Here is a 27,827-nt window from a genome sequence, read left to right as displayed (position 1 = left end):
GTATCCATACTCAGACCTTCTGTTACAGTGTATGAACAGTAGCCAGTATGAATTATATACACACACTGCATTTACTGTGTATATACTGTACATATCTACACAGGGATTCAGTGGTGATGCTGATGGTAATTTATACATTTGACATTTAAATATAGTACAGTCAAGCACAGTGATATATATACATCATTACCCAAAGGAAGTGTATTAAAAAATGAACAAAATTCAACATTGAAATGTATTGTAAACCACCAGTTTATTGAGGGGAATAGAAAACAGATAGTCAATAAAAGCATTTTGTGAAACACAACAGATAAAAACTAAGTCAAATGTAAAATAAGAAAAATAAGTTTGAGAAAAATACAGTATGTTTTCAAGATACAAAACTTGATCATTAAGGCATTAAAGAGGCGTTAATTTAATATAGAAATGTAATTAAAAAGCTAACTGGAACTGTCCAATAATGTTTAGGTGTTATCATGTCACTTCCTGTCGTAAACACATTAATATTTCTGCATCTCAAACTAGATGTGTGTGGACCTGAGACAGAGACAGTTAGCAATCTTCGACAGAGGGCACAATTAAATAAAAAAACCTCTCATGCTCTTACATACATTTATTACACTTAATGTATATATCCTTCATTTATTGACAAACTTTTATTCAACTGAAAAGATGAAGTTACTTTTCACCCTATACATGCTTTAACATGTTATTTTCAGGGGAAATTAAAGAGGTTTTTTTTTTCTGGCAAGATTACCAATCACTTGCTCCACGCCTAAAAGCGATCCTTGCTTCCCAGCACTGATGACCTAGTGACAATGGAGCATTTACTCTGACTGAAGGGATTGGTTTCATTAAGTGCTTTGTGCAAAACAAAAAAAAGGACACAAGTTAAATCCGTCCTTTACATCAGAGACACTTTGGAGAAATTAAACCAGAGACACAAGAGCTAAACGATAACGGATGGGTTTAGTGTAAGGGAGGCAGACAGGGATGCGATAGGCATCAGTCGGTGAGGCCAAGCTTTCATTAGCACTAACGAGTGTGTAAACAGAGGCACATTAAAAAGGGATCTTTCAGCGCTCTCAGGGCTTCACACTCTAACCTCCAGGAAAAGAACCCCTCCACACACACACACGCACACACACACACAGACTTAATTACAGTCAACATGCACCAGCTGTTGCCTACTTGCTGAAGTCCGTGCTGCTGGTACACTGTTGAAAGCAATGCATCTGGATGGATGGATCTACTTACAGGAGGATAACACTGAAAACAGGATCTCGGAGAAAACAATTTTAATCAAATAATTAGGTTAGATTAGATCATTTTCTTCATAAACTCTTTCACGTCTTCTGTGTCAAATGAGTGACATTTTAAGCAAATCTAATTAAACATACGTAGATAGTTTGACTGCTTCTACACAAGGTAAAAAAAGAAAAAAAACATATCTTCATCTATGATAAATGGACCATACATTGTCAATGGCAAAACGTTTTTCATCAAACATTTCTGATTATTTGGTTACATCTCCTCTTCATGCCCTATCCTTGATGTATTCTTTGCATTCAAGAATCCTTTAACAAAGTTTGGAACCCTTGATTGACATATTTTCTTCAAAACAGATGAACAAAAACAACAACAAATTATAAATCTTCCATTAATATTAGGTTTAATAATAATATAAGGACAATTTACTAGAAAGATAAAGAAAATCTTAACGTAATAATGATTCTCTTTAAGGCATTTGTCTTTGGTTACTGGTAGTGGCACTTATCAAGTAAACACAGTTGTGATGTTCTAAGCACTACAGTAGAAGCTGCCTGGCTTGCACAGTGTTTGTACAGCATTTCACCTAGCCGAGCCTCTTTACCTCAGAGTCAGGGAAACCCTTAGTGGTAAATAGAGTGAGTCATAAATAAGCAATAAGCGTAGTGATTTAAAACTTCAAGTGTACGTCTACATATGTACATGCAGAACAGTTGCTGACAACAGGCACTCATTCTCTGTGCCCTGACACAATTTATCGGCAAGAATCTAATCTTGCGTAGAGGAAGGAATAATGGGAGGACGGATGACAAGAAGGTAATTCACCTGGCACTATCACATTGCCAATACAACGTATCCTCTATGTCACATGTTGAACTTCATCAGCAGATAGGAACAGAGTGGATGCGAGGGGATTCGCCCTCCATCCAGGTTTGCACTAGGAACCAAACGAGGCTCCAAAAGGCGGGAGAACAGGGACAAGGGTGCTGGGCGCTGGGTGCTGGGCCCTGGGCGCTGGGCCCTGGGCGCTGGGCTAGAGACACTGAGAGAGTACCTCGTGTGTGTTTATGGACGGGTAGATCATGGGGGTGCAGGTGCAGTCGTTCCCCTGGCTGAGCTGGTTCTTCAGCTTCTCCACCTCGTAGTCGTGGAGGTACTCCTGCACGAGGTAGCGCTCCCGCTTCACTCTGGCCTTCACGTCCGAGGGAACGTCAGGGATCATCCAGGCCACGAAGAACTTCACCGAGAACACCACGTGCTGAGGGAGGCAGAAGAGACAGCGCAGCGTTCAGTGAACAGCTTTGCACTGGTGTTTACTGCTGTAGTAATCTGCAATGATTATTAGGACATCTTTTGTTCAGTCATTTGGGTGGCTGTCAGTAAAGTGGAAAAAAATATGTGATACTAATAATAAAGAATGTGTGTTAGCACTATCTATTCTCAGTCAGGTGTAGGCAGGAAGTGGGAGGGCTAGAACCCAACTGTACCTCCATGATGATGATGAAAGCCAACTTGGCAGCCAGAATGTGCCAGAACTGCATGGTGTAGGAGTATTGCCTCTCATGGCCTGAGGGGTAGCGATAGTCACGATACCTAAAGAGAAAGAATAAATCAAAACCAGTATATCAACAGAGAAACTTCTCAAATACGCAAAGATACACAGACACACACATCTCAGCTCACCTGCAGGTGGTGTAGATAGAGCTGTTGAACCAGGAAGGGCTCTCTCCATCATCGGGTGCGTTTTCGAAGGGAAACGCTGAGATGTTGTACACTGACAGACTGTTGTTGATGTAGCCTTTCATGCTGAAATCCCCGTCCGGTTGGTAGGCGTACATGTACACAAGTCGAGGAATCATATCTGAGGTGAAGGCCACGATAAACGCCTTTGGGATGGATAAAGAAAAAGTAGGGAAAATGTAGTTGAAACTAAATCTGTTTATAGAACCACCAAGTAACAAATAAAGAAGAGGCCATGTGAAGAACAGCACACATCGCCACCAGGTGACACACTCACGTTGGTGACAACGGAGAAGACCGCCACACCACTGAGGATCTCCTCCCAGGCCCCGATGCTATGGGCCTTGGCGGCCACCGGCCGTCGGAACTGAGTGGTGAACTTCCAGGCATCCACTCTCACTTCGACGATGTTGTTCATGAGCGCCAGCAGAGGGGCCAGGGGGAAGGAGGCCACGAATAGAGTGATGAAGCCAAACTGGATCACTGTGACACAGAGGAGCGGAAGTCAGGAACAGGGAAACAGTGCCCTCTGCAGGGCAGCAGGGGACACTACAGCAGCAGGTACACCTGAACGCAGGCTAAGCTTGGTTATCCTTCTGCCTGAGCTCACCCAGTTCCAGGTACTCATAGAAGAGACCCAGCTGACCGAAGCTCTGGAGGTTTTCGTCCTGCTCCCAGCGGCTGTAAAGACTCTCTGGGTGATTACGAGCCTTTCTGCTTTTCCACCAGTTCATTAGCCACCTGGAGGGGAGATACATTACATCTAAGTGGCTTACAATGACTCTTGTATATAGGCATGTGACCAGCAGGGGAGAGCTGAGCTATTGGTGTTTGGATGCTAATGATACTCACGGGACAAGAGCCTCTTGGATGTTACCCCACACCTGTTTACCAGCCATCACTATGACGAGTTGGGTGGTTAGCTCGATTAGACAGCCTCCTGGGTCACACTGCACACAGAGACGGAACAGAATTAACATAAGTTGTGTTCATTCTTACAGTTATGTTACATAAGTGACATAACGTATGTAACAATATATGAAACAATGCAGTGTGTGTACAAATATCTGTCAACTATGTGGTAGGGGAAGGATACGGTTTTGACTACCTCCTCGTTTCTCAGCGAGCTGCCGAACATGTACACGTATTGCCCAGGATAGCCCACAAACTTTCCCTTGAAGAAGGCCACGTAGAAGCAAGAGGAGTAGTAGTTGACAAACTGGAAGAGGAACATCTTCATGGTCAGCTTGTTCTCGTACTCCAGATGAGTCTTTGGGATTTCTGCAATGCAAGGAAGAACCCATTCATGTGGAACCGCAGGCAGTCTAAACAGGTTCTCCTGGGGCTAACAAATACAGGGGCAGGCTGGTGGACATGTTGGAGGGATCCACCGATATGTAAATATGTATAAATATTTATCTGTCGAAACCGATATGGTCGCCGATATATCGTGCATCCCTAGCTGGTAGAACATGTATCATGAATCGGTCCCTCACCCATGTCAGTGATCCAGACAGCCACTCTCTCGTACATCATGTTGAGGATCATGATGATGACAAAGTTGATGCAGGAGGCCGTGACGGAGGTGGCCAGCTGGGGCGTGATGAGCGAGCCCACCACCTGTAGATTGTTGGTAGGGCTGTCCTTCATGATGCTGGCGAAAGCGGCATACACTGCCAGGCGGTAGGCTATCACCCCGATGATGCAGGCAATGATTAAGGAGATCTATAAAACGGAGTAGGTGGGAGGCAGGCCACAACCGAGAGGACACAATGACAGATGTACATTTGTAAACGTATTTGGGATTTGTAAAAGTAGTTAAATGTATTAGTGATTGGCAAAAGTAGATTCAAGCACACACAGAAACACCAATTTGGGTCACATGAAACCGGAACCATCTACATGCTTTCACACACATGCACATCAGAAAAACTAAAAGATATGTTATTTGACCTGTAACCAGTAACTCTACTCATGTGGTACTTTTTAACGGCCATATGTATCGACACCTATGAACTGTATATCGTCCTATGCTACAGTGTGAGTTATGGTATAGGTGAAATAGATGGTATAGTGATAATATAGATGGTTAACAAATTAAATGAAACCATAAACGGGGATAATGGAGGGAGTGAGAGGAGGAAGATGACCTTGATGATAAAAGAAGCAAATAGAGCGTGCTCACCCAGAATATGACGGTGGCTCCAGACAGGCATGTGCGAGCACACTTGCTTGTTACGGGTAAGTAAGGCTCCATTTCCTACACAAGCACCAGGCGAAGCAAGACAAGGAGGTCAGTCACCCTGGTTACCACTGCACCCAGAACACACTGAGGACGTTCCACACACACACACACACACACACACACACACACACACACACACACAGCTCCTCGTGTCACACTAAGCTCCGTCCACTGAACACTGTAGCAATCTGGTGAACCCATACTATAAAGTTAGATCCCCTTAAAAGACATACAGTATGCGTTTCACCAAATGCTGCAAGTGCCATCGAACATCCTGGCTTCTAGAGTCTTCTGGACATGTTTAGGGGGTCAACACAAGCCAGGCCACACCTGCCAAACACCTGCACCCCCACGGCAGAACCTGGTGCGCCCACCTGGTCTGTGCCAGTCTTACCCACAGGAGCACAGTAGTCCAGCACAGCAGCACTTTGGCCACCAGATCCCCTACAGTCCTTTCAAAAACCAACTCCATCTCCTACAGGTAGGTGAGGAGGGGGTCAGGACTAAATAACAGCCTGCAGTCCTCCCTCCATTATAACTGTGACAAACATTTACGTCAGAAGGACTAAGAAACAGGATCATCTGCAGTGATGTGAGTAACTAAATTCCCACAGAAAACATCCCCATATTGCACAAATAAATCACATGGCTTAAAAATGAAGAAGTACTCATTTACTCAATACTAATGAGTAAATGAGTACTAAAAAGTACCCCACACCCCAAAAAAATAAAAAATAATATGTGATGAACATTAGTACAACTCCTTTTAAGATACCTCATGTAGCAAATCAACATCCTTTCCAGTGAATTCAAAGTCATGGGCACACAAGCACCTGGGTGACGCGGTTCATCCGCCGGCTGGTGCACTTGGTCTCATACTCTGGTCTCAGCTGCAGTTTCTGCTGCTCCTCCTCAAAGTCCACCAGGTCCCACTCGTACTCCAGCCGCGCCTGCCGCCGCTTCCAGAACTCCAGGAACAGGGTCACTGCAGGGGAAGGGACGCGAGAGGTCAGACCGAGAACTATTATCTGGGGAGTCAGGTGGCTGAGCGGTGAGGGAGTCGGGCTAGTAATCTGAAGGTTGCTAGTTAGATTCCCAGCCGTGCCAAATTACGTTGTGTCCTTGGGCAAGGCACTTCACCCTACTTGCTTCGGGGGAATGTCCCTGTACTTACTGTAAGTCGCTCTGGATAAGAGCGTCTGCTAAATGACTAAATGTAAATGTAAATGTAAATTAAGAGGGGAAACCTCTAAACTAGGAACTAATTATTAAGAATATCACAATAGCACGGTAGGATTTATGCCTCTGGTGTTCGATGTTGGTGGTTGTAGTGCTACAATGGGTCGAATCAAATTTGTAATTGGTTCCAAACTGATGGCCTGTAGTCTGACTACCTGTAGTAACCATAAACTGCCTCTAGGTGGTGCTCTGTGCAAGACATTGAAAATTCCAAGTAAGTTCCCTTACCCCAGATTCCCATGAAAATGGCGAAGAACAATGTCCCAAAGTTGTCAAATAGATGGGATTGCTGAAAGGAAAAAGGCATCATTGTTTCGAATGTTATAAACACAAACGCATGCATTCTTCGGCAAGTCAGACAGCCATGGTCACTTACCCAGGATGAGTTACAGGTAGAGTTGAGTTTCCAATATCCACACTTCTTATCACACAGTGGACACATGATGATGTTGCCTCCAATTTCATCACTGCATATTTCTTTACTGAAGGAGGATCATGATTATTATTATTTAAATTGTATTTGTTTTTACAAAAATACAGTACAAGATACTTTATTGAATAATATATATTTGTTATTTTAAATGTATGTGCAGAACAGTCCTTTTCCACTACTGGCCTTACCTCGTCACATTTTCATCAAAGGTGAAGAGTCCATAGAGAAAGCAGATGAGGCCCACTATTGCAGCAAAGAACAGCATCTCTGTGTAGAAGCCCAGCCAAGCGAAATACACTCCTATCTTCTCCCCGTAGTATTTCCTGTTTACAGCAAAAGATCAGAACATCCGCAACCAGTAGCTGTCCTGTTTTCCCACTTAACCTAGAGTTCCTTAAGATCATAACCAAACTCCTGGTAAAGTTCCAGGTGTAAAACCATTTTTGGGGAGCCACAAAAGCTGACAAAAAGGAAGATGCCAGACAACTTAACCACGCAGAAAGGGTTCTGTTCTCCTCTTCTGCTCTTACCTTACAAGGTTGAGGGGCTGTTCCTTGAAGAAACAGAAGAACCGGGCCCAGTGCTTGTAAAGGTCGTATCTGTCGCTCTCACAGTTGGGATCCTTGGATCTTTTCCAGTAGGAACTCTGCACACATATAGAAAGCCTCCAGTCAACCACTGCAGACATCACATTATCCTCATCATCTCCAAAAGAGACCAAACATCATCTTACATCATGTAATGGGAAAGCAGAGATGTAGGTCCCATTGTTCAACAGTCTTTTGATGCCCTTCTTGTCCTTATCCCTGTCCTCCTTGCTGTAGGGGCAGCGGGACATGATGTAGTACACCTGATTAAGAGGGAAGGTTAGGGATTAGACATCATTAGAGAAATTCCCTTTCAAACGAAAGGTGGTGGCCGCAGCAACCAAATGCATGAGATCTTAATGATGCTTTGTCGTGTGGTAGAACGATTGTTTTGTAAAGTGTCGGTCCACTTACTATCCTGTTACGAACGGAAGGAGAGAAGAAAGTCTCTTTGTTGTCAATGAGGAAGAAGTCCTCCTTGCCATTGTTGTAGGGTGCCGTGAAGTAGTCCGGCTCTGGGTTCATGATGTGGTCAGGCAGGCGGAAGGGCGTGAAGAGCCAGTTCATGGGAACATCTGTGTTGTTGGGGATGTCATTGGCCTTGAACGGTGCTTTGATCTTGAGCACGTCTGCATAGGTGGCCAGCACCTCCCAAGGGGCATGGATCTTTAAAAAGTACGTCTTCCCATTGTCTGACTCCTGGTGAGAGAGAGACATGAACAGACGTGGGAAATGATGTTAGGAAAGCTCAATGACGTGGTGGTTCTGTTCATGCTTCTGTGTCAATCTAACTCTCTTTGGAGAGGAACTATGGTGATTCCTGCTCTTTTGAGTCAAGAGGATGGTCTCATACCAACGCTTTTACGTTGATTTATATCCCTTTGGTTGTGACAAACAGTAATGACTTCTAATTCAAAAACCTGCAGAGACAGCCAGCCTGACGTTGTAAAAATATCTACCGTGATGCCAGGCTGGAGCCTTGACATAATTTGATAAGACTGATGTAATTTGATCAGCATTAGATCTCTTACCGCCTTGTCCTCCAACTCCAGCTCCAGACCTGCCTTCTGCATGTTCGCTTCATACTCCTTCCTCCTCTCCTGCAGACAAAACCATCACAGCATGTTGGCTCGTGGTGGCCAGCTTAACGTCACACAACATATCATTAGAACTCAAGACATAGTGGTGGACCTCCACTCTGAGAAGAGAGTGAGTCCCTGCCCTGGCTGAGAGTCTGGGTTCTGAGTCAGAGAGGAGGCAGTGAAAGTCCTGGGTTCTGAGTCAGAGAGGAGGCAGTGAAAGTCCTGGGTTCTGAGTCAGAGAGGAGGCAGTGAAAGTCCTGGGTTCTGAGTCAGAGAGGAGGCAGTGAAAGTCTGGGTTCTGAGTCAGAGAGGAGGCAGTGAAAGTCTGGGTTCTGAGTCAGAGAGGAGGCAGTGAAAGTGTGGGAGGGTAGATTTACGTGGCTGACAGACATGGAGCCTTAACACCCAGGTGTGAGAGCTAACAGCATAGTCACAAACACTGGGCCTTTCATCACTCTGGCCTTTATCTAAATAAGGTCTATCCCTCAGCCTGGAAATTTGGGTTAAAAATAATGACTGCAGAAGCTAGGCATTATTAACACATAGATTATATTTGTTCTAATAACTTAATAGTGTTTATGATTTATAGTGGTCACATTATTACCAGAATATTGCATTTACCACCAACAAGGCATTGGCTACATCTTAAATCACCAGTTATGGACATTATGACCCAGAAACACAGTGGAACAATTCTGTACACCATTGCACTTTCTGTATTTATTTACTGTGTGATATTTACATTATATTAGCACTGATTCATGAGACTGTCAACATAGCAAATGGCTTACTGGTTTCCTGTCTCCCTCCTTGTCTTCAACGATGTAGGACACGACAAAATCAATTCTCCGCACTCCATCCCGGAAAAATATAGAGTCTTTACTCTGCTGATGCTTGTCAACCTGGTGGGAGATGGTGAGAGAAGCTGACATCATCCACAGGAAAACACATGCAGTCTCCAGGAGAACACACTTCAATGCATACACCACCGCAGTTTTGATTACTTATGCAAGAGTCTGTGAGCAAAGTCAAATCTGTTATTTGAAACCACAGCAATCCACTGTAATCATAATGTCTCTCGGAGGAGTTACATGCAAATAGCCATTGCATTTTGTGAAGCTGAAGATGTACTTTTGCACCTTGATTAAGGTAGGAGATACATATACTTTAGTGTCAAGGCTGGATTCAGAGCATTTTTGTGAGAAAGCTGTAGTGCCTAATGACACCCTGAGAGATATCCAGCATCCCATGATTCTTGATTACACTGTTTTTATGGCAGCTAACAAGAGTTTACTTTACGACTGCTGAGATAGTAAGGGAAAGGGTTGTCAGATGTTAGAGTCTGAATAAAGCCATACAAAGAACTACAGTATACGCCTCGTCACTGTACATCATCGGTGTAGCTTGACCTTTCAAGTCGTTACTCATCTGTTATCAAGAGGTAACACAGCTCTTTTGAACGCAGCCATCTAATCTCAGACCATGCAGCTTACAGAGTGGGTCAGGCCATGTGGCCTGTTCAGAAAGAAACCCTGCACTCCCCTCTGCAGTTACTCAGGAATGAAAGAAAGAAGAGAGAAGTAGAAAGGGGAGAGAGAGAGACAGAGAGAGAGAGAGAGAGAGAGAGAGAGAGAGAGAGAGAGAGAGAGAGAGAGAGAGAGAGAGAGAGAGAGAGAGAGAGCAGAGAGAAGGAGATACTGCTCAGTGTTATTGCTACTACAGCTGTTCACAAAGCTATAAATAACTACTGCACAGTGCATTCTAGAGCTAAATGCTTCACATTACAACTGTAGTTGCCTGGGCTCAGACCCTGCTAACAGCACTGCAGGCACTAGTCAGGCACCTAACAATAACAAACAGTCAGGGAGTCGGCAAGCGAGCCGAGGAGGGCAGAAGAAGAGAGCTTTACCTCCATGGTTTTCTGCCTCTCCAATGTCTGCAGTGTTGCATCAGCCGAAAGTCCTTTACAGAGAGAGTGCTTTCCCCAGAGTGCACGGTCAAGCCACCGACCCTCTCTCTCTCCCTGTCTAAGGCGGACTACTCCCCGAGCATCCCAGGACAAGCCAGCACTCGCTCGTTCATCCGAAGCCGGGGGAGGAGAGCAGGGAGGAGAGGGGGGATGGGCAGATGGGGATGAGGGAGGGATGTGGGAGGCTCGGAGGGGAAGGGAGGCTCCTAGAGCAACATCAGCATGCCATCAGCACCGCCTCTGCCAGCAGCCCACTAATGTAATAAGAGCTCACCAGCATCACAGGAGGGGAAGTGACATCACAACACTGGGGGAGAGAGTACCTAGAGCCACAATTCCTATTTTGATCATCTAATCCAAAACGTCTCTCAAACACAACTCTTTGGGATCTCCATGGCAGGTTCTGTCAAATATTTATGGGGCTTGGTAACGATCCCAGAATATGAGCATATTATACTGGCTAGTCGTTGCTTAAAAACAATCGACCTTGGATGATAATATCACTGGACAAAGTACGGGCTCTAACAAATCACACTAGTAGCCTGTTATCTAGGCAAGGCAGAGAAGGGCCAATAGAACATAAAGTAGAGGACTCTAAAGTCCTCTCTACATGTTTACCCTTCAGATGTCACTGCCAGCTAGGAGCATCAGTCTCCACGTGTACAGAACAAGGCCAGTTTTTCCCTCTTGCTCAAATTAGCTCTTAACTAGCAGTCTGAACCACCCCCCACACCCAACCCCCAAGTCCATGTTGTGCATTGAAGGGAGGCTGCTTTCTCTGACTGGAACATCGCAGCAGCTCTCTCTAATTTCCTGTAATTACAGATTACATGTGGAATAGCCTAGATCCCTCCCTCTATACGTTTACCCACCAAAGCCTCACCACGGCTTGTAATGACATATAGATCTAGGCGTAACTTGGATGTGAATGAAGGAGGATAAATGTAGAACATGGTGCAGAGCAGGTAATTACTCAAGTATCCTGAGCAGGAGGGACTGGGAGTTTGACTGAAGGGACATTCTTACAGTTATGCTACTTAAAGAGGCTCATGGTTCCCTAATCTAATACTATTGTATTTATGGATTAAACTAGCAGTATTCAAAAGTCACAGGGGAATAGGCTGACTCTAGAAATGTTGGTGTGTTTTTTTATGCTTTTCAATGGAATGTGAACATCAGTAGCAACACATAAGTGTGTTTATCGGAGCATTCTGAGCAAAGATTATAAGCGTAGAAGGATCAGAACGCCTCAGACACAACGCTGAGCTCTGACCACATCTGACAGAGACAGAGGGGGAACTCAACCCCGCGTACCACATGTTAAGTTCAGTCCTATCATGAGCACAGGGCAGGGTTATGATTAGCGCACACACACACACACACACACACACACACACACACAGGGCTGGTCCGCCCCATACAGACCATGCTGCTTCTTCACTCCTCTATTTAACCCTGATTTAAACCTAGGATTGCCTGCAACCACAGGACTCATGGAGACCACTCTACAGACAACCCATGATGGCACCAACAGCTCATACAGGCCTACCCATAACATAAACTGTAGGCCTGTATCATTCAATTATTTAGGTAGATATTTATATATGAAAAGACGTGTGTGTGTGTGTGTACATTTGTGTGTGTGTGTGTGTGTGTACAGTACTATTTTTCTCGTTATGTTACAGCACCCTGATTTGTTTTTCTCTTCAGTGATGCAAATTGTAATCACAGGTGAGAAACTCAAAAAGGCTCCTCCAGTTTTAATGAGGCACACAAGATGCACTGAAACATTTAACTCTACAGTAGCATATTTACATGACTCACTATGATTTTCCGAAAAACATGCTTGTCCACTAGCTTTCTCAAGTTACTGTGCTATACTGAAGACAATAGACATTACTACAAAGAGACATGGAACTACTAGCATGGAAGCCCAGGGGTTGGAGGTAGGATTCAGAAACACACGAAAGCAACACACCAAGCCCTTTTACCATGCCATACCCTGGAGCGATGCTTCAGAAACAGGGCCCTCTTTCTCCAAATCTGTGAACGAACCGACTGGACAGTGAGGGGTGGAACACAATGTAGCGCCAAGAAGAAGCACTGGTACCTCAAATTCTTCATTATACACAACAATACGCTTCAGTGAACTCTAGACTGATAATGCAATTCAATTTAGCTGAATGATCCCAGGAAGACAAGCCTCCAAGGCCTATTTTCAGTCAATAGTATTAACCAAAATGGGATTGTTAAGGCAACTTCTGAGGTAGATATTAAGGGGAAACCTGCACTGTTTACAGCATGCTATGGGGATGTTACGCACACAGGAGAGTGCAGCAGTGCCTGCCATGGCTCCTGTCTTACCCCTGTCATAGTGTTGATACGTTCCACGGAGGGGGGCTCTGACATGGGACTGTCACTGTGCTCAGAGAGGGGGAGAGAGGCCAGGCTGGAGCACAGAGACTCACAGGACTCAGCAGAGGTTAAAGGTAACTTGATACCAGATGGCGGGAACAGCGGAGATATGGGGAGGAAAGATTCCATGCAAAAACAAGAGCAGTACAGTATCCAACAGCTTTTGTGCTAGGAAGGCAAGGCGTTCTGAGGACAGATCAGCGCTGGACTGGGAAGGGCAGCCAGCAACCACTTCCTGACCTGAGAATGTTGTTGTGTTTGGAACATAACGGCTAATAAAGTACAGTATATGACTCATGTTGTTGCTATGCCACTTGAGGAAGAACAAGAAGTAAGATAAAGATGCTGCATAAACACACAATTCCTCAGTGACAGCGTGAACTTCCTTTTTTCAAAGTTAACAATAAACCCGACAAGGCAATGTAACCTAATGGAAATAAACAAATTGTACTTCGCCATTTGCATGATAAGATAATGAAATATGGAAATCCACACTAATGCAGCAGACTAATCTTTTTTATTGTATTTTATTTTTTAGCTAAAATGACCTCTAAAATGACTCTAAAACTATGCCAAATAGCTGAATGTCGTTTCAGTAGATCTAATCTTCCAGGGGTATAAATACCTCCTTCTCCATTCTGTTTCATGGTCTACCATATTTGGATTTGCATGTGGAGGAGCAGGAGCGAGTGTTTACCTCAGGGTGTTCATCCTGGGGTGATCCTCTGCTGTTTATGGAGTGTGACCGGAAGCCATTGTTCTCTTCTGCAAAACAAGCAAGATGCAGGGGAGTTTACTTGAGAGGAAGTATGATTTTGTTAACATTAAGAGTCATTACCAGTCTATTGTAATAGAGAAACCTAAAACAGGGCCTTGTGGAAGCAGGGGAAATCAGAGAAAGGAGTTTTGGCAGGCGGTCCGAAATGTGGTCAAAATGTGTCCTCTGTAGTGGTAACACTTCACACAGATTCTGATTTTGATTCTGAATCTGAAGATCTGACACTGAGTAAGGCTACAAGCATGTTCTCTGTCTGGGACTCAGGCTCTGATTCAGAGTTTACCAGATTATGGTGACTTACTGCTTAAAAAAAAACTCCACTTTGAATTGAATTTCAGCTGTTTCTCTAGCTCTGAGGAAAGCGATGTGAAATGTTTGGTACAATCTTGCTGGTGATTAAAAGTACTTTGTATACCTTCTCATACTATCACTTGAAAACTGGGTCACGTAACATTTCAGCCCTGCATTACCCCTGACTTAAAGGCAAAATATCATTTTAAAATCAGCATAGTAGAATTGTTATAATAATTTACCAACAGTATATATAATTGTTTTCATACTTTAGTTTTCATTGGTTTGGCGGCCCACCTGTACTACTGTAGCGGACCACAAGTGGGCCGCGGCCCACAGGTTGCGAATCGCTGAAATCACTTTAATAACAGTGAAAGGCAAAAATATAAACTCCCTCAAGCTATATTTAGCTCAGACAGAACACATGACATCATGCTTCTCTGGAAACTTCAGCAACAGGATAAAGTGAAGTGTAAAATCTGCCACCTCAAACCACATCCTCTTTCATACCAACTTGAAACAAGGTCAACTAATCGGCCTGGAATCGAACCGGCAACCTTCTGATTAATAGCCCGACTCCCTAACCGCTCAGCCATCTGACTCCCCTTTTAAGCAACTAACAAGCACTGAGAGTGACTGGATTCGCATCTATGAACCTCATAGCATATGAGGACTGTACAACTGCTTGGAGTCCATGGAAACCGAGGGATTTAGTATACTAATGTAAAACTCTGTTAAACTACATGCTCGCTTAGCCAAAGCAGCTTTAACAGACCTGCCATTGTTCAACACAGAGAGCAGCTGATCACAACTGCCAGGCTAGGCCTTCCTTTCTGTTTGCCAGAGCCTCCACAGAGTAATAAAAGGATATGTAATAATACCATGATTAATGAGGAACAATATTTGCATGCATAACCATTGAAATGAATTATATTGACACTGAGGGCTACCAATCTCTCAAATCGTACAGCATTCTACAGTTGAAGACTATGAGATGGCAAGGGAAACAACCTCAGATACGGCTGAAGCTATTACAGATGGTGTGGGCTACTCCCTTTCTTGGTACTGAGAGAAAATATATGGATATAACACCAATAAACAGCGTAGCCACAATACCAAGAAGGCGGCCACCTAAAAGTGTATATCAGTTTTATTGTGACATCTGTACATAGATTGTATCTGTGTTTATGTTCTGAATGTTAGGGTTGAGACGGCTAAATCTTATCTGTCCATGTGATATCTTTATGATGTTTATCCTAATCTAATCACCATTACAATAAAATATTCAGGTACTTTGTCCAACCATGATCTTAAGTTTACAGATTATTCTTTGGTTTGAGCCTAAAGATTCTCTTTAGAATAGCGCGGTCTTCAAGGGTTAACTTCACAATTGTATTTTTAATATACTGCTGGGGAACATCCAGCCTGATTCACGTCTCACTCCCAGCACCGTGGATGAACCTTCCCAGCCGACTGACTTGTTTTTACTTCTCATAATTTTTCTCTGCTGAAATGAGCAGTGCTATCCATACAACGACTCAAAGTTACTTCATTTCCCACTCGCTAGCTGTTAGGGCTGCAGGCCTGGTTACAATGTTAACAGTTCAAGCTGAGCATGTGTTGTTGGTAGGGTGGCTGATTCTTGGGCTAATCTCATGCCCAAGGTGATCTGATAGTCATGTACTGTACGTTGTTCATAAGCTGTGCTGTGTCATTCTCAGTTCATGGCCATTTTCTTCTCAACTGAGAGCTGCCAACTCAATTTCTCAGTGATTCTCTCCACTGGCCTGCTGTTAAAGCTTCAAGGCAGAGGTTGTTGCCTGTGGATATTTTCAGCTGTTTATGTTTCAACTCAGCATGTGTTACTAGGAAACGTGGTTAAGTCTTATCTCTCTATTTGACATCTTTATGTCTTGCCTTGATCTCAACAAGGTGAAATGATATCTTGTCAAACATTTTGCAACTGGCTAAATTGTTGGTTAAAGGATAGGTCTTACAGCTGGAGTCATGGTTGTGAATTTATGAAAATAGGTTGAGAAATATTGGACACGTGTCCAAACTTTTGACTGGTACTGTACGTTATTACCATATTGTGCAAAACAGGAAATAAGACAATGAAGTAGCTACTAATCTATGGGTTCAACAGAACCGAAAAATGTTGGCTGACAGGCATTTTTCGGTTCTGTTGAACCCATAGATTAGTAGCTACTTCATTGTCTTATTTCCTGTTTTGCACAATATGGTAAAAAGTTGGTGAAGACGAAGTCGCAGATGAACATAGAAACATAAATTATCACTCTAATAATATTGACTTCTTTAATTACAACGTTCAATGAAAGTACTTATTTGCATACTGAACACGAGTAGGTTATACCCTACATTTTTTTTGTATGCCTATTTTGCAGATAAAAAGTTAATACATTAAGCAAATGTTTACCGATCAGCTGGTGAATAGATAAACATAGCCTATAACAAATTACAAAATAAATGGATTGTTAAACGGACAGGCCTGTGTCAAATTGTTTAAGGCAAAAAAATAGTTTTCCGATACCATGGACACTCACCACTAAAAGACACCGCCGGGCTCATCTCTATCAACGTTTCATCCCGAGACTTTGCCGTTATTCGATTCATCTTTAGTCTGCAGCCCGTTGGCACGACGATATAGGAGGATGAAACTATTCTCTTTAAAGAGAAGTCTCAGTCGCAGTCCACACCTGCATACATTTGAGAAACGAATCTATGAACTATAACGCCGGTAGCCCCTTCTGAATATACCCTGCCTGAAATAAACTCTCGTCAGAACAGGGGAGTGGCTTGACTGGAAAGATTCAACCGGCACATTATAATCCAAATGGCTCTTCTCGCTAAACTGGGAGGCTAGGCTAAACTAAAAGCTACAAGGGCTAAATGTCTAAAATGTGTGAAGATGCATAATTGGACAAAACATCACAATCTCTGCATTGCAGTGCCATTTCCTTTTATTCAGTGAATTGATGGCAGGGCATCCGTCATCGCGTTTCATTTCCAGGCACGTGTTGTTACAGTAAGGGGATATCAATGCAGGCCAGTCCAGTAGGCTTCCCTCATTTCATCCATCTGGTACCGTGCCTTTTCTCAGCCATATCATTGTTCACAACGTTCCCATCTGGTCAAATTTAGTAACACTTTGACCCCATCATCCTTCAAGTGGTTTTCAAAGTCCCTTGCCCATGTAATTATGCTATCCCTACATGTGGGGTGTGGCAATGTGCAGAAATGAAGCTGCTTATTTGCCCAACCACTTTTCATTCAGCATCATATATTCTCTTTGACGTGTGGGAGTTTTGGGTGTGTTCTAGAAACCTATGTTTCCTGAATTAATGGTGACGCCTATGTCTTCATAAATAACAGGGCATGGGTGGTCTCCATTTTACCAGTTTTCCTCTAAAGGGGAGATTGAGGTTAATTGCAATAGGCAATAGTGTAAAGTAGGCCTAACAAAGTAGAAATACTTTAAGGTACTTAAATGTACTCAGGTATCTTATACTTGACTTGATCATTTATATCTCTGTCACTACAACACTTATATTATTCTGTTGTCTCAAGCACATCTGCTGAGGAACACAATGACAGGCAGATGTAAGCTATAGCCTATGCTCAGTTAGTTAGTTATGAGTTGGTATGCATGTTTATAAAGATCCCCCAAAACCATAGGCGGAAATCCCCATCCTGGGAAAAATATGATTTGTCCCCCCCAATAAATCACTGTAAACATAAGGAAATTTAAATAATATTAATAATATAAATTTAACTTATTACAATGTAGGCATTTTTGTGTCCCCCTCAGGAATTGCTCTTGAGAAAATGTCATATAATTGTCCCCCCCAAAATTTTTAGCATATTTTCGCCACTGCCCAAAACACATCAAGACAATGTTATAGTAAATGTGTACCCAAGATCAAACTTTTTTTTTATTGTCTCATATGATTACTTCTGACACTTTGGTATCTTACATTTAAATTCAGGTATTTAAAATATTTTTATTCAAGAATAAACTTTTAACAGATTACCCAATTTTGCTTTAATATTTTTATTACAAGCAATTAAAAAAAATATATTCTAAGTGTGACTCATTGGTAACTTTTCAGGCTCGGGTTCGGGTAGCTCGAACGAAAAAAAAATCTACTTTTTGAAAAGGAGAACCCCCCCTTTCCCTAGGCTGGCTACGGTCCTGTTTTTCCAACATTGTTGAGAAAGATTGTAACAGTGTAAATTAAACAAACTCGAATGTTATAATTCACTGGGATGTAATGTCCCCACACAAAATATGAAATTTCTATCTCAAAAATATTTTGCAAGATACAATTGACCCTGGCCTCCAAGGGCACCAGAAGAGATATCATAGTCCTACGTATCTGTTGAGTTAAAGTCTTATCTTAAAGAAGTACAATGATAAACAATGTGGTATTATCCCTTTATTTTCTCCGATTTCTCACAGTCGATTGAATAAAAAGGCTCCCTGAGCTAGTGTGCTTAATTCTTGAAAATGTACCTTAAAACTTAATCTGGATCGGTCAATATCATAGAAGGCAAAAGTCAATGTGTACTTTGCTGCCTTCTTGTGTAAAATACAAGCGTAACGTCACTTACAAACGAAAATAAAAATCACTTCGACGTTCTTAGTGGGGTTCACGGTAAAATATGCACGAAAAAATCTTAAAGTTGGTTCTGGAAAAGTTTCTCACGAAGCACAACTTAGTGTTTGAGGGTTTGTATGTGTGTCATAACCTGCCAAAGGTCAAGAACACACCACAGCGTGAAGCAAGCAATAAATAAAAAAAAAACGTGACGTCTCAGGTTTCTAACAGGTAAAGTTGCTTTGACATTCCTTAACTACAGCAGAGATCGCTACAAAAATACATTTGTTTCCTGGCTAAGTACGGAAGTTGTTCACCTGTTTAAGTGCTGTATTGTATTTTTCAGGAATACAGATGCTTTTGTTGAGTAGACTACACCGAAAGGCTTCTTGTGGGCCCGTGCAGTTTTGGTGATTGAAGACCATACCAAGTCTTACCTGGATTTAACACCTGTTCATCATGCCAGGCCACAGGAGGCAGGTAGGCTCCAACGATCATCTTCAATGTCTTCACCTTCTTACCGTATATAGTTCTGTTGCTATGGTAAAGTCTAGGTCTAAGAAAACTTTTCATTAATTTCATTAATACGATTTATGTTGCTTGCCTGATTATTTAATCAGATACAGGATCAATAACATTACATTATTACACAATGTATTAAGCAATGCAATTGCATAAGCAAAGCAATTATTACAAAATAATAACGAAATAAACGATGTCAGAATAAAACAGAGAATACTTTTTAAGTCAGTTATGAAACCCCTAGTCTGATTGTCTTCTGATGGATATTCTCAGTTCATTGGGTTTAGGATGCTCTACCACCACCTACAACTATTTGCCCAAACTCACAACAGCACTTTTAGATAACAAACAATAGCTCGTTTTCTTATCATCTCTGTCAATGTACGCAAGATGGTGCCATACTTTGGGACTAAGTGTGTCTAGGTGTGTTAAAAATGTTCAGAAATGTGCTAGAAAATTCATTGACTTGATTGATTGATTACTGATTGTCAGTTTGTTCCACTTGTTGTCAATCCATTTGTGTATTTAAGACCTGCCTTTTTCTGTGTCTACTGCTCAGTCTTGAAGTCTTCCTATGGTTTGAAACCTTGTCTCTTGCTCTGTAGATTTAGTTTTTTTGAAAGGGGTTTGTTTTTGAACTCTGCCTGGATGACCACATTTCTATTTAGAGTTACTGCTTGATTTTTACACTTAAATCTCCAGTGTCGCTGATGTTCTGTTTGTTTGCATGTGGGTTCAAGCACTGCCCTGTGGTTTAGTGGGGAAGAATCTCTCACCCAGACATCCTAAATTTGATTCCTGCCCCAGCCCATAATTCTGACGCCATACAGATCTAAGATTCTGTTGATCAATCACAGTCCTCACTGAGTTAGGATGAGTAGGTGCAAGCTATCCCAGGCAACAGCATTTACAGATCAATAACAAATCAAAGAGACTGAAAAAAATGTTGTTCTTTGTTTAGTGAACAGTTCAGTTAAAATAAGAAACTGAGTTGTTTATTTTTTTTCGTAAGAAAAAGGGGGAGTTTGTTAAGTATAACTGCGCATGTGCGGTTCGGAGCGGGAAGTTTTTAGAAGTGAACAATGCCTGTGATGCACGTGTACGGAGAGCTCCAGTAAAGTCAGATATATTTGATATTATTTTGTTGTCGTCTATTTGAGTTAACACTACCCACCTAAGAATGGCTTAGGTGGACCATGGACCTTGGCTTTTTGTATTTAAATAATATAATTAACCTGGTACAGCACTGTTTGTCCATTTTAAGTCTGATTGTAATGCCATAAAGAATAAGTTGTGAACATGCATTTCATGTTGATCTGTATACTGTACTTATATATTTTGCATTTTGATGATTTTGTAGGCCAGCATTGAGCTGTTGGAATTTATTGGAGTGGTGAAGGAGAATGGCTGTGAGTCAGGTGCACCTCCACCTGTGGTAAGAGCATGACTGAATAGGTGCGTTCGACTTCATGCAGCGCCGGCGGCGCCGACAGCCGCCGCTGCAGTGAAGCTGAGAATCCCATTGGCTGCTTCAAGTCAGCCGGGCTGCAGGCGACGCCGGCGCTGCATGAAGTCGAACGCACCTAATGATTCTAGCCTAGGCATTAGACAAGTTGTCTACATTTGTGTATGCATGGGTATTGACCCCTTTGCTTTTGTATTTTCCATTTGCAGCACACTCCACCATCATATGACTTTATCCTAGTTGCAAAAAAAATTACTGACCAGGAGAATGAGGCATTCAAGAAGCAAGTTGCATTCATTGACGCACTAAAGAGGAAGAACTTAAAAATCACAGTGAGTTGTGTTCATTGACATCCGACACTATCAGTATGATCAACTGCCTGATGCCATGTCGAAATGACTTAAAGCATTCTTCATCTTTAATTGTTTTGTATTCATGATTCAGAAAATCATAGATGACGACATAGTCTTCTACGGGATTCAAGCCCCCATAGAGATATTTGATAAGTACAGGTATCTGCTAAAGGTGTCGGATGCATGTAACTGGAGTTGTGAACAACAGGATACAATACCACTCTCCACCAGGTAAGAAACATGGAACAGCACAGGTGTCTTCTCCTGGGTTTGTAGACTTTATACCTCTTGTGTTCAGAAACATTTACATGGCATTGTGTTGGATGTCCTTGATGCTACTTGTGAGGTTGATCGAACAGACTTGCTTCTACTTCTTTATACTTCTCCACAATCACTATTAACTGACTGCCAAGCTGGTCTGCTCCTCCTTTGCCATCATTCACATTATTTAATTGAGCAGGATTCCCAACCTGTAATGCAGTTGGGCCTCCAAACCAAATATGAAACATTTATAAATATAAAGATATGTATATATAAAAAATAAAATTTGTACATATTTGAAAATGACATTTTGCCTTTAATTCATCATGACCGGAACCCTAATAGTTACTGTGGCGCTGAAGGACACTTTGTCTTCTTTGTGCGCTCAAGTACATTTTTCCGTGAAAGCAAACAGTTTGGCTCCCGTGGTGTTGTTAAACATGTGTGATAAACCCAAATTAAGTGAACGGATGTTTGAGCTGTGGGCCGCAATGTGGAACAGTTTGGGAAAGGCTCCAACCTAGTTTTTCTTGATTTCAGAATCCGGATTGTCCACTTCATCTTGAATAACACCCGCACTGACACAGGAGGTGAGTATGTGTTTGCATTCGTTCACACTCTTCCAAAGGGGGTCAGATGGCTGAGCGGTTAGGGAGTAGGGCTAGTAATCTGAAGGTTGCCAGTTCGATTCCCGGCAGTGCCAAATGACGTTGCGTCCTTGGGCAAGGCACTTCACCCTACTTGCCTCGGGGGGAATGTCCCTGTACTTACTGTAAGTCGCTCTGGATAAGAGCGTCTGCTAAATGACTAAATGTAAATAATCTCTGCTGTCTCTTACTTCCATCTCCAGAACACCTGCGGGGTCTTATGAAGAAGAAGGTTTTTGACGCAAAATTCTGTTTGCATGAGGTAAACCAATATGGTGCTCTGTGTCAGTTGTCTTCCTGATCTTGGGTAGTTATACTGTGTGGTGGTTGTCTGACAGCCATGCAATGCGTTTGGCAGAGACATGGTAGTTTTGTCACAAAACCATTTCAAAAGGTGGAGGGTGAGTAATGAGGGTGAACCACAAAAATGCTTGCCATTGTTACGTAGACTGTTTTGGTATGCAGTGATACACCTATGGGCTAAATATAGTGACTTGGCATCAGTGAGACACTGGCATTGTTCGTGGGAAATGCTTATTTATTGTGAGCAGTTTAACTGGGAAAACCCCCAAGTGTCCTTGTTGAGTCATTAAAACATGAGTAATAACTGATGTTAGATTGTTTTTTCTCGCTTTCAGAAAAAGATACAGAAGGAACTAACGAAAAGCTGGGCACGATGGAGTGCTCTCTTCCAGGGGCAACCAATCACAGCAGTCAGGTTAGACTCACAACCAATCACAGCAGTCAGGTTAGACTCACAAGTCACAACCAATCACAGCAGTCAGGTTAGACTCACAGCCGTCAGGTTAGACTCACAACAAATCACCGCAGTTAGGCTAAAATCACAACCAATCACTGCCGTCAGGTTAGACTCACAGCCAATCAATTTGTTAGGTTACAATCACAACCAATCACTGCCGTCAGGTTAGACTCACAACCAATCACTTTGTTAGGTTACAATCAACCAAATACCTGCAGTTAGTTTAGAATCACAACAAAACACTGCTGTAAAACTTAATACCCCAATCTTTATATATTTTAAAAAATTGTCCAAAGGGTTATGCTCAGAGTTGGATCAGCAATGTGGACATTTTTCTCATTATTACCATACTGTTAATTCTGTTGCCCGTGTGTCAGGAACTACTTTGGAGAAAAGGTAGCCTTGTACTACCTGTGGCTGGGCTGGTACACATGCCTGCTCATCCCAGCCGCTGTCATAGGGCTCATTGTGTTCCTCTATGGGTTGGCCTTTTTCAACACCTCTCCACTCATGTAAGTCTCCCCCTACTAGTAGCTGGTCATTCTGCTGTATCACTGTGTAACACCTGCTCTACTGATTTGCTCCACCCGATGTTTGTGTTGTAGAAAGGAGGTTTGTGAGTCTGACGCTGTTATGTGTCCCCTTTGTGACAAGAGATGCAAAGTGTGGCAGCTCTCTGACACTTGCGATTACGCCAAGGTATTTCGCCCGGAAGGGATGAATCATGGGATGTTGTTGGTTTTGCGTTTCATTTTGGGTTGTGAAACATCCCGTGCTTGATTGAGATGACGTCTCTCCCTGTAGGTAAGCCTTCTATTTGACAATGAGGGGACAGTTGCGTTTGCTATGTTCATGGCAATATGGGGTGAGTCACGTGGTGTGGATGTGTACAGGAAGTGGATGTGGATGTGTACAGGAAGTGGATGTGCAATGTTTTTGCACCAAGCCATGCAAATCCTGGAAACACCTTCCTTGTTTTTCAGCCACTTTGTTCTTGGAGTTCTGGAAAAGACACCGGGCTTCCTTTGTCTGTGAATGGAAGGTGTTTGATTGGTCCGAGGAGGAGGTACAGTGTGGTGATTGGTTGTCTCTGGTGGTGGGAATACACATTTAAACAACATGGAGGCATTCTTTAAAAATGAGTTTCTGCGTGTTAACAGGAGGAGTTGATCTTGGAGATTGTAAATGATGGAGAATGTGAGCCCAAAGAATATAAGCATTCCTATCTGCGCAGCACCTTGGTTCTGATCCTGGTCACCTTGATGGTGAGCGCTTTCCTTTCAAATTCATGACATCCAAACTATATCTTTTCCTTTTTAATCTTAATCGAAAGATGCATTTTCATGCTACTGTTTTTTTTTAAACTTTTACTTAGAAAATCAGCTTCAAACAACATTTCAATACTGTTATGAAGGTTATGTATGATATACGACGGTGCATGTGTAGCCGGTGTGTATCGGTGAAACTCACTCCTCGGGTATGTAACAGGCCACCCGCGTCAATGAATCGCTAGCTTTTCGTTGGCGTAGTTGGTAGTGGTGGCGCTTGGGAAGCCAGAGGTGGTAGGTTCAACTCCTGGTCGGAGCGGACAGTTGCCCGTATGCCTCTGACGGAGCTAGCAAGACCACGTCTGTTACACATGAATGCTCACGAAAGTAGCTGTGTTTGTTCTAGATGCTGCTGATACTTGGGCTGGCCCACGCCCTGGTGGTGTTCCGGGTGCTGGCTACTGTGCTGCTGGTGGAGTCCCCCTCTGAATTTCTCCGTGACCACTCCAACACAGCTGCTGTGATATTGGGGGCATTGTTGCACTTCTTCACCATTAGCATCATGACACATGTACAGCGACATCCTTTGACCTATTATGATTCTGTTCATGTTATTGCCTTCTTACTCTTGATTCCCCTGCCTGACCCTCTCTCTATTTTTGGTAGGTCAACAGGAAGGTAGCACTGAAGCTTTGTGAAATAGGTTTGTGGGATTGATTGTATTGAAAATGGTTTTGTTGTTCATTTACACTGTTGTGTTCCATGGGCCACCTAGTGGGCCAGAGGAGAATGACGTGATCTTAATATTATTATTTTTTACTTTTCTCAGAGGAAACAAGGTCCTTTGCTGCCACCGAGAGGAGCTTCACTGTCAAGATGTTCACCTTCCAGTTCTTCACCTACTTCTCCTCACTCTTCTACGTTGCATTTTTCCTTGGCAGGTGAGGTCTCCAGTTGGTTTGTCAGGTGGCAGGTGAGATCTCCAGTGTCTCTGGGGCATTTAGCTGTTCGATCAACTGCAATCGGGGTTAGAACACAAACACGGTTCTTGTTCTTTGTAGGATAAATGGACATCCAGGTGGCTATGTGCGGATTGCAGGGAAGTGGAGACTGGAAGAAGTAAACATGAAAACAGGATTTTTACTTAACATAAAAACTTAAAAACAAAGATGTTTTTTTTCTGCCTAAATCAATTAGGAGTAATTACTTTTTCATGCTATGTGTCCTTTTCATGCAGTGTCACCCAAGTGGCTGTCTCACTGACCTATTTATCCAGATGGCCATAATTATGGTGCTCAAACAGACCGTCAGCAATGTCTTTGAGTTTGCAGGCCCGTAAGTTGAGATGGTAAATGTCTTACAGGTGTGTATATGAGTTTACAAAGTACCCAGGACCATCGTAACTGTGTGTGTGTGTGCGTGAGTGTAGCTGGTTCTGCCGGTGGTTCAAAAGGAGGAAGACCAAGTTCCAGAGGAGGTGTGGTCATTGTTACCGCAAAGAGGGCTCTAATGCCGAAGAGGTGGCAAATCTGTGTGACAACTGCAAGCTAAAGGATTTACTCAGCAATTACCGTCTCAATGATGTTGACTCCTTTAGCCTTTTCGACGAGTTCCTGGAGATGGGTATGTAATGTATGGGGCTGGCTCACGAATCAAGGTCAGCGTGTTGAAAGAAGGGCGAGGAAGAAGTCCTTAAGTAGGTCATTCGGTATGAAGTTTTACGCTTCATCCACAGTGATCCAGTTCAGCTTCACCACCATCTTCGTGGCGGCTTTTCCCCTGGCTCCCCTTCTTGCTCTTATGAATAACATCATAGAGATACGCCTGGACGCCATTAAAATGGTCCGGCTGGAACGCAGAATGGTGCCCAAGAAAACCAACGATATTGGTGAGGGACCATAAAGGCTGGGTGATCATCGTCTGTCTGGGACTGTGTCTGTAAATAACTATGGTATGCATGCATTGTGTGTACTGTGCTTCATTAGGTGTGTGGACTGGTGTTTTGGAGGCCATTGGTGTGTTGGCAGTCATTGCTAATGGGCTAGTCATCGGGGTATCATCCGACTTCATCCCACGTTTGGTGTACCGCTATCATTATGGCCCCTGCGCCAGTGGCAATGTGACAGGTGTCGAGTGAGTTCGTTCGTACACAGCAACAACAACAAAAAATGGTGGCCTGTACATGTCGCTCACGGAAGTGCTACCTCAAAGCAGATTAACGACTCTCTCTCTCTCTCTCTCTCTCTCAATTCAATTCAGCTTTATTAGCATGACAGTCATTTCAACCGTATTGCCAAAGCAAGACGCACAATAACAGACAACCATACATCAACAACACCATTCAAAAACAACATAAGGAACAACAGTCTGTATCGTCCGGAACATGTGGTAACAACAACACTCTCTCTCTCTCTCTCTCTCTCTCTCTCAGCTGCATGGCTGGCTACATCAACAACACTCTGTCCATTGTACGTGTGGATGACCAGAGCATCCATAGTGAATTTTTACCCAACCAGATGATGACTCACAGTGGGGTGAACGTCACCTCCTGCAGGTTCAAACACGCTTCAGCATATATCCTTAACAATCAGATAGTTAAATAGTAAAAATTCCCCTAGTGGGATCAATTAAATTGACTTGACTCGATTCTCACAAAGCAAGAATGGTTAGGGCGGTATAGTCCAGTAGGAGTACGTTAAGGTGTAAAACTGAGATTCCTCTGTCCACAGTTATAAAGACTACAGAAGTAATGAGGACTTCAGCCTCACTCAACAGTACTGGCTGATACTGGCAGTGCGGTTTGCCTTTGTCATACTATTTGAGGTAGGAACACAGCTCTGGCACTCTTAAGCTTGACTAGTTCCTGACCTGACCTAGCATTTGTAATGACCTCTTGTTTCCATGTCCCACCTGGTCTCTCCTTCTCCTGCCTGTGGACAGCATGTGGTCGTCATATGCAAATTCATTGCAGCATGGTTTGTTCCAAGTGCACCCATGCAAGTTAAGAATGACCGACTCCATGACAAACTCCGTAGGCTGAAGGAAGAGCTTCGGTAAGGGTTTTTAGAGAGAATATCATAAATACTTTTGTTATTTGAACAATTTGAGCAAGCAACTTTTATTTCCTTTCCCTCAGGTCGTCTAAGGTACGAAAACCTTAGACAGCTTGGAGTTATATGAAGGAAGAGCACTTCAGTGTGTCTACACACCCAGATTGATGAGTCTACTGAGGAATAATATTATTACCTCAACGACTTGCATTTGTTAAAATGTATGGTCTGATGTTGAAGTGCTGGCCAAATGCATTTTGGCAAGTGTTATTGACGTTACAGTTTGTATTGTGTGTGTGTGTGTGTGTGTGTGTGTGTGTGTGTGTGTGTGTGTGTGTGTGTGTGTGTGTGTGTGTGTGTGTGTGTGTGGAGTTACTTGGGCCTGGGTACAACCTTTTACTACTTTCCTTGCAGTGTTTTGTTTTTTTTATATCCTCTTTTGTAGATTATTGACATTGTCATTGATGATTACCAATCGTCCTCACAATTTTCCTGGACGAAATTCAAAAAAATAAAAAATACAACTTTTTTGTACAGAAAACAACTAAAGGTCATACTTTGTCATCAAATTCAATTTAAAGCTATGACTATTTGAGACTGTTTAAGACTGTTTTGGCATACAAATGTAATTTTATTCCACTCAATGGTTAATAGGTGCCGACGAATAACCTTGCCTGTTCTAATGGCGTGGGGAAATATAGCCTATTATTTTTTTTGGATCGTGACTAGCCTATCGCTGATAGATAAAACCTAAATAAATAAAACCTCGTAGTTTCATTAAACAGGTGAGGAAATGTCACGTGGTCACACGTAACCACCAAACAAGTCATGCAG

At 42.8% G+C, this 27,827-nt stretch overlaps 2 protein-coding genes across 7 annotated transcripts; one reads left to right on the top strand and one right to left on the bottom strand.

Moving 5' to 3' along the window:
• Window positions 1–236: 236 nt before the first annotated feature.
• On the bottom strand, window positions 237–16,845 carry ano5a (anoctamin 5a). 5 transcript variants are annotated; one of them, XM_062462562.1, is made up of 22 exons: window positions 16,613–16,845; window positions 13,677–13,744; window positions 12,929–13,057; window positions 12,566–12,607; window positions 9,387–9,497; window positions 8,545–8,613; window positions 7,928–8,212; window positions 7,660–7,776; window positions 7,457–7,572; window positions 7,115–7,249; window positions 6,870–6,975; window positions 6,722–6,782; window positions 6,088–6,239; window positions 5,649–5,729; window positions 4,506–4,734; window positions 4,118–4,290; window positions 3,862–3,959; window positions 3,620–3,750; window positions 3,287–3,492; window positions 2,953–3,155; window positions 2,757–2,862; window positions 237–2,527 (listed from the first exon to the last, which is right to left on the bottom strand). In XM_062462562.1, the coding sequence occupies exons 1-22, from the start codon at window positions 16,680–16,682 to the stop codon at window positions 2,303–2,305; spliced, it is 2,913 nt and encodes a 970-aa protein (XP_062318546.1). In that variant the 5' UTR covers window positions 16,683–16,845; the 3' UTR covers window positions 237–2,302. The 5 variants fall into 5 exon arrangements, with proteins under 5 accessions (XP_062318546.1, XP_062318545.1, XP_062318542.1 ...); XM_062462561.1 differs by lacking the exon at window positions 5,649–5,729 and adding an exon at window positions 5,195–5,269 and having other exon boundaries at window positions 16,613–16,844; XM_062462558.1 differs by lacking the exons at window positions 12,566–12,607; window positions 12,929–13,057 and having other exon boundaries at window positions 16,613–16,843.
• Window positions 16,846–18,938: 2,093 nt separating this feature from the next.
• On the top strand, window positions 18,939–27,536 carry LOC134021574 (anoctamin-9). Of its 2 annotated transcripts, XR_009930522.1 has the most exons (25): window positions 18,939–19,147; window positions 20,550–20,624; window positions 20,864–20,986; window positions 21,099–21,238; window positions 21,809–21,858; window positions 22,119–22,177; window positions 22,554–22,633; window positions 23,053–23,187; window positions 23,281–23,374; window positions 23,480–23,540; window positions 23,659–23,741; window positions 23,836–23,940; window positions 24,350–24,514; window positions 24,610–24,646; window positions 24,773–24,884; window positions 25,005–25,062; window positions 25,181–25,278; window positions 25,373–25,566; window positions 25,679–25,831; window positions 25,929–26,076; window positions 26,375–26,497; window positions 26,673–26,766; window positions 26,884–26,996; window positions 27,080–27,293; window positions 27,366–27,536. XR_009930522.1 is itself a non-coding variant. In XM_062462571.1 (24 exons), the coding sequence occupies exons 1-24, from the start codon at window positions 19,127–19,129 to the stop codon at window positions 27,102–27,104; spliced, it is 2,346 nt and encodes a 781-aa protein (XP_062318555.1). In that variant the 5' UTR covers window positions 18,939–19,126; the 3' UTR covers window positions 27,105–27,536. The 2 variants fall into 2 exon arrangements, 1 of the variants encoding a protein (XP_062318555.1); XM_062462571.1 differs by having other exon boundaries at window positions 27,080–27,536.
• Window positions 27,537–27,827: the final 291 nt, after the last annotated feature.

The sequence above is a fragment of the Osmerus eperlanus genome, chromosome 5, assembly GCF_963692335.1.
Source record: "Osmerus eperlanus chromosome 5, fOsmEpe2.1, whole genome shotgun sequence".
Taxonomy (NCBI): Eukaryota; Metazoa; Chordata; class Actinopteri; order Osmeriformes; family Osmeridae; genus Osmerus; species Osmerus eperlanus.
The sequence above is the reverse complement of the archived record's forward strand: the minus strand, read 5'-3'. Positions and strand labels throughout refer to the sequence as shown.